Source organism: Ostrea edulis, chromosome 5, assembly GCF_947568905.1.
Source record: "Ostrea edulis chromosome 5, xbOstEdul1.1, whole genome shotgun sequence".
Classification (NCBI taxonomy): domain Eukaryota; kingdom Metazoa; phylum Mollusca; class Bivalvia; order Ostreida; family Ostreidae; genus Ostrea; species Ostrea edulis.
The window spans coordinates 46819992-46835647 of NC_079168.1; the positions used below are offsets into that span (position 1 = coordinate 46819992).

Below are 15656 nucleotides of genomic sequence, written 5' to 3' on the forward strand. Positions count from 1 at the left end.
GATATCGCAAATGCACATAATGTTATAAACTAAATGTTTGAAGAAATCATATTCTGAATTGCACCAAATTTAGCACAAAGCAAGTTGTGTTGATGTTATTTTGCTTTTTAATAATGCCCTTAACATGTCTCAAGTTCTATGAAATGGTTCAGAATTGATGATCAAATGTGGTCTGTTGTCTGAACTGTAGTTGCTATGTGGCTATGGGAGAATAAATTCTATCAATGATGCAACACAAATACTTACATAATATGAAGCAGTCAAAGAATCCATGATTAATATGTACATGTATTGAAATCAATACCAATATTGATTTTGCACTATGTTGCTGACCATTTCAGACTGTTCAAGGTTAAAATTTGTTAATTGAGTGAGCTTTGTGATGCATGGGCCATTCTCTGTTTTCAGAGAGCTAATATAATTATGTTCCCCAAACAAACTTTTTTTCATTTCTTGGTACTGAAATGACCATATTGAACGTACTACATGTAATTAAAGGCTAAAATAAAATGATTTTTTGCTATAGATTCACAAGGACATCACTTTTTAATTGGGGGAGGTTTGGGGAACATCTGTAACGGTCCCCGTTACAATTAGAACTAGTTATGTTTGCTTTTAGTGGCTTTTTGTGTTTGAGTTTTATAGGTATTGTAAAACAAGATGAGTTACACTGTAAGTTGATGAATACAAAATATAGTTTTGTTCAGTGTAACAGTAGGCACTTAAGATGGATCTAAGATGTTGATCCAGAGGTTTTCATGTTACAGTGGTAACTCGTGCAACCACAACACGGCCTGTAGTGTCGGGTCCAGTCTGTGAATTAGATCAAGACAGAGGGCCATGTACTCAATGGTCTGCAAAGTGGTATTACGATAGAACAGAGGGACGCTGTCTTCGTTTTTGGTATGGTGGATGCCAGGGAAATCGCAATCGTTTTGAGACAGAGAGCGAGTGCGAGACAACCTGTCGTGGAGGGCCAGTCCCTACTGAGAGACCCCCCGTGTCCCCGCCCCAAGGTTAGCCAACTGGTAGCTGCATTAAATGTAGCCAGCTACATGGCTATGCACTCATCTTTTGGTCTGCTGTCTCGGCAATTATATATATATCATGTATATAGCTGCAGCATCTGTCATGTATCTATCTCCTTTGGTGTGTATTTAGCTCTGCCTGATGTTGTGCATCTGTCATCCCTTACATGCATTTCCTGTAACTTGCATTTTCTGCCTCAATACTCTCTCTCATTCTTCAAATATGTATTTATCCAGGATCACTCCCCTATTTATTTCTCCATTAACCATGCCCTACATTGGACTAAATGAACTGTCATGTCCACAGCTTGTTCATCATTGTATGTCAGTCTTGTTTTATTTATAACCTCTCCTGTGTAATTATGAACTCCTTTATTGAAAGCACAATATCATATTTAGCTACTTCATGAAAGGGTTTCCATTATGGTTTTTTTTTTATTATTTGTTGTTCCTTTTCTTTTTTTCTTTCCATTTTGTTTTAATACAGTGGTATATTTAAAGTTTCTATTTCCTTTATTCCAGGCTTTGTTTCACTTATAGCGAAGGTCCAAAAATATCAAGTGCTTGCATATTTTACCATTTGTTTTGAAGAATGTATGAATTTGCCTGTTATGTACAGCTTTTAGAACATGCCAAATTGAAATGAATTTGCATATTCTGTTTTAGAGATGCTTAAATTTTGCTTAGGCCTTCTGATGTGTTGCTACAAAAAATAAGAATAAACTTTTTGCAATATACATAAATATGCTAAGAATTAAAGAATTAAAGAAGCATTTAAGTTTTTTTTGAACTGGCTGCAAGAAAAATATTTTCCTTGATGTTTCCATGCTGTTTCTGATAAATCATTAATATAATTGATATATACTGTATTGTAATGAAATGGTCAGGACTATGTTTTGATTGGCTTCCATAGACGATCCTTGTCAGTTGCCCTCTATGGTTGGCCGGTGTAGGGCCCGCCTACAGCGGTGGTTCTATAACAAGCAAACCAAAGATTGTCAGCTGTTTACGTATGGTGGATGTGGTGGCAATGCGAATAACTTCAGAACTAGGAAGGAATGTTTCAACCGATGCATGCCAACAGGTACTGCATGCCAACTGCATGGAAAATCACAACCAAAAAAAAAATATCAGTTACTGATTGTTGGTCTGCATGGGTTTTGGTATGATGTTGATGTTACAAGTTTATGTAATGAATACAAAAATTATAAATATTGTTATCAATTATAATTTTTAATACATGTTATACGGTTTTCCCCTATACAATGGTATACATGATATATAATAGCTTATCTAATTTTCAGGTCCAAACAGCTATAATGAACATAGCACTACATGATATAAATGTATCTACATGATTTATGTGTTTAAATCCATAAGTAGTTGTACATTTATTTTAACTTATGTATTCCTTAGTTTGTTTAAAAATGAAATTGCATGCACCAGAAGGGTTTTCCTGGTGAGATATGAAAGTATAATAGCTTCGTATATAAAGGTGTCCCTCCATTATCATGTCTTTGAAAGTAAATATTTAAATTGTTATAATTAACATTACATAGTACAACACATTGTCTTACAAGCTGAGATGGAACATACATCTTTAACACAGTGTGCACTTGTGTATTTTCTTTGTTATGTGAGATTTCTTACACCCGTGTCTTCTACATACTGTCATCACGATCATGTCTATTTCAATGCCTCATTGTTCTTCAACTGTATCCATCTTATTACACTTTTCAATAACAATTTATGTTGTGTGTGATGGATATTGTTCGTTGGATAAAGCTCAGCTCTATCCGAAACACCATCTAGTATTTACGTATTCATACTTTCTGTATAATATTTATCCCTGAATATGACATCATAGATGGCACTTTAACACACAGCATATGATGTTAGCAAGATGCAATGTCATCAATGATCTAAGTTAATAAAGTGCAGAAAACAAGTAAAAGATTTAGATAGAATTGGAAATGATTAAAGCATTGATGTATGTATGTATCTCACTTTCTTTCAATGTTATGAATACTGGAGTAAACTGTTTAGTCATTAAGAGCAATTCGCTCCATCAGAAATGTGTTTTATAGTTGCCCTTAAGATAAGCATCATTTCATCTTTTGATTCAAGGGCAGGAACTCTGACAATCATTGACATTCATTTCATACTTTCAAAACGTTTTTTAGACATGATAAGAAATCTTCGTGTCCACCATTCGACTTCTGATAAAATCATGGTGGCTTGGGAACCTCCACAGAACAATGATGTTCAGAGTTACAAGGTAAGGAAATCAGACTTCCAGTCACCATTTTTATGAATGTTTCATTTACTCACTGTGCAACTTTCTACCAGATCTTTGTTTCAAGTTTTGAATTGAGGTTGATTTAATTACATGTAGATTCAAGAACAGGATTATTTGCATTCTGAAGTAAAACTTGCTAAAGAATACAGTGTTTGTTAACTCACTGCATTCATTTTAAAAAGAATTTCTCAAGAATTTAAACTTTACATTCGAGTGTATATGCAAAAACTTTAAAGTTTTATAATTGTTATGTATTTACATTCTGGTTTCATTTTTCAGTATTTAGATGAAAATAATTGATGCAATGATGAAGTAACACTTTCTGTATTGTGTTATATGAAAGGCACCAAAATAATCTACCATAAATATATATATATACACATTCAGTATATGAAAATGTCTTCAGTATTTTCCATGGTGGGTAGAGGAGAGCATGGAATCAATATGGAAATAATGTTTCCAAGTTTTTAATCCACATTCATGCATATTGTAGCTGGCTTACATGGGAACCAAATATTACCGAGACACCACCAAGCAGGACCCCATGAAGGAAATCATTCTGGCCCCGGATTCCCAGTCCTACACAATGGATAACTTGATGGATGGGGCTGATTACATGATAAATGTGTTCCCTCAGTTTAATGGGCGAGGAAATGGACCAAAAAGCAGCATCATGGGCAAGACACAAACACTAGGTATGCATGTGACTATGTTGTTTTGTGTGTTGTCTCTTTGTATATCTGTACCCTGTTATTAGATGTTACATATAATATTTCCTTGCCTAGTGCTCTGTGATGATTCTGTATTTGGCTGCTGCCCTGATGATGTTACTGCTGCCTCAGGAAAAAACTATTTAGGTTGTGGTGATACCGATCCTTGTAAGGTATGAATTCAGAAACTAACCATAGTTGTATAATCAAACTTTACTTTTCTCAACGATGCAGTGAGAATACCGTATATAATGTCCTCGTGTTCCCTGGCATTCGTCATGGCTAGAGGTTAAGTAGGCAGCTTAGTGGTTGGGGCACTTGCTTCTCTCCTGCACCTGTATCAAATGTAAGATACATTGAGTAATTAAGTATTGTTCCTTAGCTAAGCATTTCACATGAGTGAAAGTCACAGGTCTTTTGAATGAAACCATTCCAATTTAAGGTCCTGTGTCATAGTAGGCATGGGCATGGTAAAGAACTATGATCTTGAGTGCCATGCATATAGTATAAGACAGAAATTATTTGTGTTTATGATTTTTATTTCATTTCATTATATTTTTTATGCGAAATAAACATAGGGCTTGCTAATTTCTGAGAAAATTTAGGGGGTGCATTGTGCATTGTTTCCAAGGAAATTAACTCAACCATGAGAGTAAACATTTACAGGAGGATGTGTTATACAGTAGACCCATAATTAATCTATCACAGAGGGCCTAGTTCCAACTGAATCCCAGACTCGTGACAGAGAAGTACATAAACGGTCATTTTTATTGTGATTGTGAAATGTTGTACAAGCAACAACTAAAATGCACTTGGGCTTAAAAAGAAACAAGCAAACCTATTTATAAGGTCTTTCCAATGTTTGTACACTATTTACGATGTACAACATGTTTGTTGTCCCTTTATGACATGCAAGTTCAGTTTCACAAAATGTACATGTCATCATATTTCCATCACGATAACATTATAAGTTTGTCCAAACAGTGGATTTCGGAGGCATGTTACAATCCGACATCCAAACTCAAATGATTTATTTGCTCTTGAGCGAATTAAAACTGGTTTGACTTTACCCATACATGATTTTTACTCACAAACACACAGAAGCATTTAGAATTTATGAACATTGCAAAAAAAAAAGCTATTTTAACGAGTACTAGACTTAAGAAATATTTAGTTGATGATCGGTATGACTGAGCGATAGTTGAGTACTCGACTATACTCGTTGACATCCCTAATATTAATATAAAAATATATTTTTCACATCTCGCAAAATTTTTTTTCACTCATATCAACAATTTAATAAGCGAAAATGATATCGATATTGTAAAGTTTAATAAATATCAATGTGTATGATATTTGTCTTTGTACGGTGTTAAACTATTTCTGCTTTCAATGTAAATAAACAAAATTGACATAACAAGAAATGATGAATTTAACATATTATGATGCTGAGGGATGCTTCCCTTCTAGATGATGAATCAGATCTAATATAATGCAATTATATAGGGAATGTGCTCTTGTTCACATCAGAAAGAGATGCTCCCATTCCCCACTTTTATTTCTTTTCTGTCATGACAGAGTGATCAGAGTTCTGTACAGTTTACAGCATTGTATGAACTTGTATATGGGTTTTGGACTTGTGACTAAATATTTAAATACTAAATTTCTATTCAAATATTCACAATTAACCATTCATTTGCAAATATTCGAACAGTTGTTACATCTCCTTAAAATTTATGGGATTTCATCAACGACTTGTGCCATATATAATTATATGAGTGCAAGAGTTTCAAATGGAACTTAAAAACAACAAAGCATCTAGATAGTTATTCAAAGTATTAGATTATTGACCATTCAGACATACTAATAGGAAATGGAAACTATACCACTTTACAGATTGGTATAATATGTGAAAATCCATTCATGAAAATAATATTAAAGTTTAAGTCTTTCATAATTACAAGATTGAACTTGCATATTTTTGACCCTTTTTTCTGTAGAAATCTACGTATGGTTGTTGTGAAGATGGCATTAGTGAAGCTACAGGTAAATTTATTATTATCAATGACAAAGGAGTAAATCCTTTCAGATAAAATGCAATCTTTTAATGTCAAAACTTTCATTCAACAGAAATTGACAAATTGGCCCATTTGATTTGTCAAAATATTATTATATTCGATATATTTATTATATTCTTAAGGACCAAACTTTGAGGGTTGCGATAGAGATGTTGGACCATCTGGGGACTTCTGTAAAGAGAATGTATATGGTTGTTGTCAAGATGGGGAGACCCCGGCTCAGGGAGCTAACTACTACGGATGTCCCACAGGTCAGTACAGACAACATCCATTAAAAATGGAAGTGGTCTTGGACACATTTCTTGCTGGGCTTGAAATAATGTCTTCACTTTCACAACCCATCATTTTGGTCGAATGTTAGGTAGTACATTATGTCATTGTGATTTAAAATGTAATTAGTGACATTCAATGAGTCAATCTCTTGACAATGTAGGAAGATTTGACACATTTGATCTGCATTTCAATGAGTATGTACTCATTGAAATGCAGATCAAATGTGTCAAATCAATGAACTTTTCAAAATGTTCAATATTAATCGATTTGAGTTGGTGGTAAAAATTACTCAAAACGTTTTGCTCTTTGAAATGAAAAAAAATATAAAGCGTTATGTAAAGTGTGCACATTTGTAGCACATTCCCAACATTTTAAATGAAAATCCTTAAAAAACTTTAGTCCTCTGTATTGTGCACATCCGAAAAATGACAAAAGGATGTGCTGATTTCTTAAATCAAGGTTATAAATGAGCAGAATTTGATCAGCTGACCACAAGTTAAGAAAAATATGGCAGACAAGGCATTGAACTTGGAGAAAATACTAAGTTTGTTTTCAAAGTACTTTCTTAGAATTGATTATTGAATAAATGTTTATTTAATGTGATTGCTATGTTTCTACCACGCAACTAAGTGATTAAGCCTACTACATATATACATAAGTATCATAAAAGCTACGACATCAAAAAAAGGTCACTGGTGTCCTGAACTTAGACCTGGGGAAAGAGTCGATCCTCAAAGTCCTTTGGATGTATGAATTCCCTATTTTGTGGGTTTTACTTAGAATACCCCCCCCCCTCCTGAAATAGCTGTGCACAATACACGAAACTTCACACAGTGATTTGAGTTGGAATATTTTTTGTCAGCTGAAGGGAAAACATATTTCAGTTTAGATCTGACATTTTTTATGCATTTATCTTATGTAGTGGTATGTGTATAATGATATTCTGATAATTATTTCAAATGTGATAAATTACAGAGCCTGAAGTATCGCCTGTTGGAGTTTGCCGAATGAAAAATGACCGTGGATCTTGTACAGATTATCGGGTTCAGTGGTTCTACAACAGCACCTCTCAACGCTGCGAACGTTTCTGGTATGGCGGTTGTGGTGGTAATGATAACCGCTTTGATGATGAAGAATCGTGCTCACGTCGGTGCGGACAAACCATCCCTGATACTGGTTCGTGTTATGATTGTATAAGGACTTGCTGCCAAGGTTATAGGAGTTTCAAGAGATTTTAAATATGCCCAAATTTTACAAGAACCAGAGTGAGCACATGAAGGCAATTATCAACTTCAAACAAAGAATTGATATTCCTAAGCTAAAAATCTGCTAAAGTAAATATCTCAACAAAATGAAAAGTAAAATTTGTCCTAAAGATTGTTTTATTTTTTTGAAAATGAAGTGATTAATGCCAGTGTGATGATGAAAGGTCAAACCTTGTTATACAATACACTATATGTACATGTACTGATAGCATAAAAATATGTGTACAGTAATTTTTTAGAATCCCATTCTTGGAGTAGATCATTCATGTTTCAAATAGCTATGTAGTTTTTCCTTTCATTTGTTATTCAGGTTCAAAGCCTGCCTGTGAACAGCCCAAGGTCACCGGTCCATGTGAAGCGTCCTTGTCGAGGTACTACTTTAATGGAAAGGAATGTGAGCAGTTTGTCTATGGAGGATGTCAAGGCAACCAAAATAATTTCGAAACTCAGGACCAGTGTGAGGCAACCTGTGAAATTGACATTGACAATGAAAAAGGACAGGGTATGACAAGGGTTTATCAGAACCATCAATAATACGAGATATACTTTTAACATGAGACCTGTGAATCTAATTTTGGTATAATACACTGATTTGGTATGTTTTTGTTTCCCAGATCGAGGTATGACACAACTTTTATCTTTTTCCACTATTTACCCCTATCCTTTAAGTTGATTATTTTCAACTTCATCTATAGGTTAGTTCATGTTTATAAATATCACATCCAGTTTCTTATGGCTAGTCCAGTCCCATGCAGCCACAAACAAATGTTAAAGAGATGGGTATTTAGTAGCATCATCATACATGATATTTTGAGCTTATATTTAATCAGATCATTTCTGCTGTCAGCTTTTTGCACCAATATATACATTTATACAAGTATATTATTCTGTAAACAATGTAACTTTTGTTCACTTTTGTGTTTCTTCCATTACATATTCTTTTGAAATGCCACAATTGATTTAAAGATATCAAGTTTTTTGATTCAGTGTTTTGGATTCAGGTGGCTTATAAACATGACCAGTAATGTATTGATCTGTTGGTAGGGTTGTATTTTGTCCAGTATCAAATTATTTTTGGCAACATCAAACATATACCAACAAATGCAGAATTATCTAAATTGATTTAGATCATAGAAATAGATTGCTGTCCTGAAATTATTGAGACAATAGCCGTAATTCCTCAATTGATGAAAATCTGCATATTTGTACAGCACCATCTCATTAATATAAATGTTATATAACTAGTAATATTTTTTACATAGTTGTTAAGGCTATATATATTGTAGAGTGGGCTAGGCATAAAATTAAATTACTTATGATAAAATGGCAGCTGTATAATATGAACCTAAATAAATATAATTTTTCTCCACAAAGGACAGAAAAATTAATGACTCCCATGGGTAAATTGAATTTGATCCCAATGCAAATATGAATTTTAACTCGGGATGGAGCAATGTACATTCATAAAATTTTGCATTGAACTCTGGGAAAAATACCTGTTTAGAAATTGTTGGAGCAAAGAAAGATCAGGGGGGAAAAGAGTCTAGGGCTCTAGTGTACAGGTGGTCTGCTGATGATTTGAGGAGAGCTGGACGTCTGTTCATAATTTCAAGAAGAGTTGAAGTTGCAAGTGATCAATGCCAACACGTATCAAACTGTAAGGGATATCATATTAAGGTTTGATATCTGTCGCAACAGCACACAAAATACTGATTGAATATATAAGTATAGAGCACATTTGTCCCTGTTGGATTACTCTATTTGAAGTGTTTTGATTTGGACAGATTGATTTGAAAAGGATTAAAGTATGCGATAGTTGCTGCATATACATTTGACCAAGTGGTTGCTTTAGGAGAACGAAAATGCGTAATTGCAGATATGATCATAAATAAACATTGCAATTAATTTGACCAATGCTAAACATTAGATCTTTTTCAATTATTTTTTATTTTCTATCTTTATTCTCCAAACAAAAAAGGCTGTCTCAGTAATTTTCAAATCTCATATATTTTTCTTCTTCATATTTTTGTTGTGAGACCCATTGTGGGTTTTTTTGGGGTTTTTTTTTTTTTAAAATAAGGAAAATGGAAAATCTATGTTATTTTGATTATAAGCAAAAGACAAATTTTTTTGAAGGTATACAGAAGATGATGTCTTTTCTCCATAGTATAGAGTCACCTAACGCGACACTTTGGGATTACTTTCATTTGTCTGTCAGTTACAGAATTAAATAAAAATACGTCGATGTGGATTTATTTTCAGACACTTGTCAGCAGGCCATGGATACAGGGCCATGCAGAAGTAACATTCCCAGGTGGTATTACGATATCCAGTCCAAACAGTGCCTGGAATTCCTCTACGGAGGCTGCCAAGGAAACACCAATAACTTTAACACCCGGGAGGAGTGTCAGAAATTGTGTGCCCCAGGCACAAAGGAATTAGGAAGAGAGGGTAGGTTGTATTCCATTTGTCTGCTCTGTGTGCTGGAACATTGAAAATGGATGGCAAGTCATCTTGTAGACTCGATGTGAATGTATGTTGTGAGCGTGATTCACAGAATTTGCCTCAAATCCAAATCCGTTCGTATTGACCATAAACAGCTCTAAAGTGCTGTTCAATTCTTAAATGTTTTATTTATATGTGATGACAACCTTTAAAAGGAATAGATACATAATATATGTGAAAAATTATTTTTCACAGGCAATGTCGGGTCATGATGTAAGAAAGTATATATAATTTTATTATACCCCCCGCAAACGAAGTTTGGGGGGGTATACTGGAATCACTTTGTCCGTTTGTCCGTAGACGCAATTTGTCCGAAGTTTATTTCTAATACTACTGGACATATTTCATTCAAACTTTATGCACATCTTCTATATATTATGTAGTTGTGCATCTCCTATTTTCATTGAAATATCTTAACAGTTATAGAAGTTACGCACATTTTCTTTTCATTTTGGGGGTTGTGCACTTTGTCCAGAGTTTAATTCTAATACCGTTGAACAGATTTGATTCAAACTTTAATGGGATTCATAGTAAACTGCCTTTATTGCAGCTACTTAGAGTTGTTATACCAGTGGAAAAAATTACAATAATACCAATACTTGAGCTAATGTCATTTATTTACTGACAAAATCAATGACAAAGTAAAGTTGGCATAACATAATGATCTTTAACAAAGTGAATATAAACTAAAGACTAGAAGAGTTGACCAGGGATTTGCAATCATACAGCCTAAAATGTGCCAAATAGTATTCATTGTTTATATTAAGCATATTTTTAATATTTCATGTACTGCTGTACTGTAGAATATACACTTCTGCATTCACATTGATTGCCCTGTAGATAATGGGAAAATATTCAATGTGCTTGCATTAAATATTTCCCATCATCTTATCAGGGCTCGAAATTAGCGAAAAATGCGAGTACATTTGAAAAATAGCGAGTAAAAATAGTGGACACTCGAAAATCTTAGCGAGTGGTGATTTACAAACTACGTTTTATACGGTGATGCGCTATTCGCTTTTCTTAAACTTGCACTCTGAATCATAAAAAACGCTTACATCAACGACCGATTTCAGCAACCGTTTCTATCCGGATTTTTCTTTTATGATTTTTTAAGAAACTCGGAGTCAAACAAATGCTTTAGAGGTCGGACATCGCATATTGACATGTGCCACGAGTCCTGTTCACCTATAGGGGTGATTAAATTGAATTCCAAGTATGAGGTTTTTGTTATTCATTTATCTAAAAAAAAAAATATCGGAGTCTATGTTTTACCAAGTCTTCCGGTAGTTATTTTTATCAGAATCATGAGAATGTCCTATCTAAATTTATTGTCATATTGAGGTCGGGTTGTAGTGATGACACGAGTGCATTGCTCACCGCGTAGACGATTATCAAAAAAGTTCATAGGATTCGTGATCCTGCTGCTTATAAACCATGAGTCCGGTATTCGCTTTAAAAATCACTAGTGACAACCCTGATGTGGCATGAAATTCGAAGACTGGATCTAGACCTGCAGTAGACAAGTTGTGGATTAGAGGTGCAATAATTAAGAGACCTAAACATTGCACCATATGACTTACGTAACTTAATGTCTTGTCCAAACGATGCCTGTTGACCCACTAGGCTCAGTAATGATGGGGAATATCATTGATTTAAAAAAAAACATATATGAAAAAGAGCACTACTTCATTATTTTTATTTTAGCTTGTGGGTTTTCATTTTAGCCTGTGGATTTTTTACCCACAGGCTAAAATTAGCCTGTGGTAGAAAAAGTTAATTTCGACCCCTGTCTTATATGCCCCGCGGGGGGTATTAGTCCCATTAGGACAGTTCTAGTTTACATTTCCAATGTTTGTGTCTTTGATATCATTACCAATTGTAATGATAGCCATTTCCTCATGAATGCACTGCAGATGTGAACAATGTGCATGTGAATCTTGATATGTACAGTATGTCTATTCTAATGCTGGAGCATGTGGAAGGTCGGGGTTCGAATCCCGGCTGCGACATACCTAAGGCGTTAAAACAGGTAGTGACAGTTCCATTGCCAAACGCTTGGCGTAAGGTGTGAATGTCAAGGGTTTTCTGAGATGACCTTAATAACGGATGTCCCGTGTCACAGTAGGTGTGGCATGCTAAAGAACCCTCACTGCTCAATAGCCGTAAGCACCGCGCATAGGCCTAAATTTGAAGCCCTTCACCGGTCTTGGTGACGTCTCGATATGAGTGAAAAATTTTCGAGAGTGATGTTAAACAAGATGCAATCAATCAATCTAACACTGGAAATTCTGACAGAAGTGAAAGTAGAATGTGTAATTTCATTTTTAAAAATACATGAGGGGATGAGCTGTAATGCCTCATGCCGGCATACTTTTATTGAAGCACTAATAAAACCATCTCTTAAATAAATTTTACATCCTTCCTTTATCTGCTACCTCTTTAAATCAGGTTGTCTTTAGCAGTTCAATAATTCTGCAATATTGTTTTTTTTTAAGTTTATAGTACTGTATTTACAGATATTATTAACTACTGGTATTAAACCTGTTGTATTTACAGATCAGGATGTGTGTCGACTGACTTCAGACTCGGGATCTTGTAGAGCCAGCATACCTCGATGGTTCTATGACTACAATGATGGGATTTGTAAAGAATTCAGTTATGGAGGTTGTGAAGGGAATAAGAATAATTTTGAAACACGAGAACAGTGTGAATCTTCTTGCAGCAAACAGAGTAAGACTGGGTGATATGATCGAATTCCTTGCTTTGACTGAAAACGTTATTCAGGCTCAATTTTAGTCATATTTTTTTTTTAAAACGGGTTAGGTTCAACAACAGTAATATCTGACCCCAAATTCAAACATTCTCTCGTTGAATTTCTCTAAAAGTCAGTACTAATTTCCATGTAGAAATAGTTATGACAGATATTGATATTTAGAATGTGTATTCCTAAAACTTATTATTTTTCTAAAATATGATGTCACATGTGGTGATTTCTTATATTTTCCTCAAAAATTGTGATGAACACGTGCCAGTCTCTTATCGTGATTGTGATGAACACGTGCTAGTCTCTTATCGTGATTGTGATTAACACGTGCCGGTCTCTTATCGTGATTGTGATTAACACGTGCTAGTCTCTTATCGTGATTGTGATTAACACGTACCGGTCTCTTATCGTGATTGTGATTAACACGTGCCAGTCTCTTATCGTGATTGTGATGAACAGGTGCCAGTCTCTTATCGTGATTGTGATTAACACCTGCCAGTCTCTTATCATGATTGTGATGAACACGTGCTAGTCTCTTATCGTGATTGTGATTAACACGTGCTAGTCTCTTATCGTGATTGTGATTAACACGTGCCAGTCTCTTATCGTGATTGTGATTAACATGTGCTGGTCTCTTATCGTGATTGCCGCATGTACCCCATACTCCCTGAAGCTAAACAATTGTAGAAAAAGAAAAATAGTATACTTTGGTAATTTCAAAGAAATGAAGAAAATTCATGTGTTTGTGACATCATACATTGTAAATTCATTATTCATTGCTAAAATTATGATTAGATTTGCATATCTTGCTTATTTAATCAGAACATTTTACTAACAACCAGAATTAGGGCCAAAATCGGTTATTCTTATACCTACTTCTTTGACTGTTTTTGAGAATTCCAAAACACCATTATATACTGTTCAGAGTTCATTTTACGTCGCCAAAGTATACTCAGGTGAATTTACAGATAGAGCAAAGTTTTTCTGAATCCCCAGCAGTATTGTTTTATTTCATTTAAAGATTTGATGTTATACTTAAGTGGTTGTTTTTGCCCATGGACCTCATGTTTTTGTTTTTTTTTTACTTGAAAATGCATTGAAAACTCAGTGAATGTGCTTAATGAATAATTAATTGCACATATATATGTAAATGTAGTACTAGTTTATAAGTCTTTCTCAGTAAGCTTTTCTCCTAACTTTTATGATTAAAGGAACTAGGTTATACATGCATGTGTTCTATTTTATGTTGATATTTTCCTAGATGTTTGCAAGCCTTTCATAACTGGACAAATTCAGTGCCTTGCCTATCAACGTCGATACAAGTATGACCCCACTACAGGGGATTGTGCACTATTCATTTATGGAGGATGTGGTGGAAATTCCAACAATTTCGGATCTTTGGATGCTTGTCGGAAAAAGTGTGCCCCAGAGAAACTTTTGCCAGTAACCACAGAGTCTCCCATCGAGGGAAGTGGAGAAGTGATGGAAGGTAAGTTGATCCTCTCATCCTTTTTTTTTCTTCACTCTTTAATGTCTCATGAATTCATGGACCGTCATTTTCCATTTTTCAATTGCTAGAACATGTTAAATGATACACATCTTTGCAGCTGAACCTACTGTTTTCTTCTTTGGTATTGGAACAAATTACTGTAGATGTATTTATTTTTGTGTCAGATTAGATTTAATTGTTTTCGTGTCTGGGAGAAAACAACGAAATTAAATCCAACTCGAATTTCTCAGAAAATCTTTATTCTTATGTTAGAAATCTGTGTCTCTGTTATTCGTCGTCTTTTTATATTTCACCATTACCTTACGTAATTAATCCATACGAAATCGTGTTCACTATTTAAACAAGGAATATTTTCCCCAACAAAATTAGATATGTCTACAGTATCAAACAACCGGACTCAGATGGATATTTCCTGATTTTGACTGAAATCATGTCTTTTGTTTGAAGAATACTGTCATCTGCCAATGGAACGAGGAAACTGTAGGGCATACATTCCGGCCTGGTACTACGATCACCTGACTGGGTTGTGTAACGAATTTGAATATGGAGGATGTGGAGGAAACGACAATCGCTTCACAAGTCGTGAAGTGTGCGAGTCATCCTGCAGTAGTGACAGTAAGTTATTGTACTCTCCTCCTCTCATAGTGAAGTGGACTGAGTATATTAACAATGGTGTAAACATCAATGAGTGGTTGTGTGCATGTGCAGTCTTTGTGAAAGGCATTGGATCATCCAATTTTTAGGGTTTGTTGAGGGCTGAAATTCAGCCCTATTCTCAGTTCTGAAAAGCAGTTGTTTTCCCCTAAAATGACATGTAAAAATTCCCAAAAGATGATAACAAATAAGAAATCGCAAATCAATAGCATTTTGTTTGATTCAATTTTGCTAAGAACTGATCACTCACGATACTTCAGATATTTACCTGTGTTCGTAGCTTTATTCCATTTAAACTTGGGATTGGTTTTCCCTGGTTTAAAATACATTTCTTATTGATTCTCATAAAGTATCCTTTATTTGAATTCATACAAGGAACTCTTAAGTTTTATCAGGCACTATTTCTTTTCTTTTGATAATGTCCTTAATTTTTTTTTTACTAGATCAGCATCATTTAAGGACATACTTGATGTTTCCGACATTCTAAAATTATTTTTTTCATCTCCTCAATATGAAGAACATATTACATTTAATTTGTAGAAAATTGTATAAGTTCTATGCATAGAT

The 15656-nt window shown here is 34.5% G+C and overlaps 1 protein-coding gene across 2 annotated transcripts in view; it reads left to right on the top strand.

The window, feature by feature from the left end:
* The window catches only part of LOC125649096 (uncharacterized), a 130183-nt gene that overhangs the window by 98726 nt on the left and 15801 nt on the right, over positions 1-15656 (top strand). For both annotated transcript variants that reach the window (XM_056164610.1, XM_056164609.1), the window contains exons 18-30: positions 768-1016; positions 1942-2112; positions 3212-3306; positions 3821-4022; positions 4113-4210; positions 6038-6083; positions 6238-6366; positions 7364-7564; positions 7964-8155; positions 9916-10104; positions 12718-12891; positions 14187-14414; positions 14883-15050. In XM_056164610.1, coding sequence (XP_056020585.1) covers positions 768-1016; positions 1942-2112; positions 3212-3306; positions 3821-4022; positions 4113-4210; positions 6038-6083; positions 6238-6366; positions 7364-7564; positions 7964-8155; positions 9916-10104; positions 12718-12891; positions 14187-14414; positions 14883-15050 — 2142 coding nt within the window. The remainder of the gene's footprint in view (positions 1-767; positions 1017-1941; positions 2113-3211; positions 3307-3820; positions 4023-4112; positions 4211-6037; positions 6084-6237; positions 6367-7363; positions 7565-7963; positions 8156-9915; positions 10105-12717; positions 12892-14186; positions 14415-14882; positions 15051-15656) is intronic.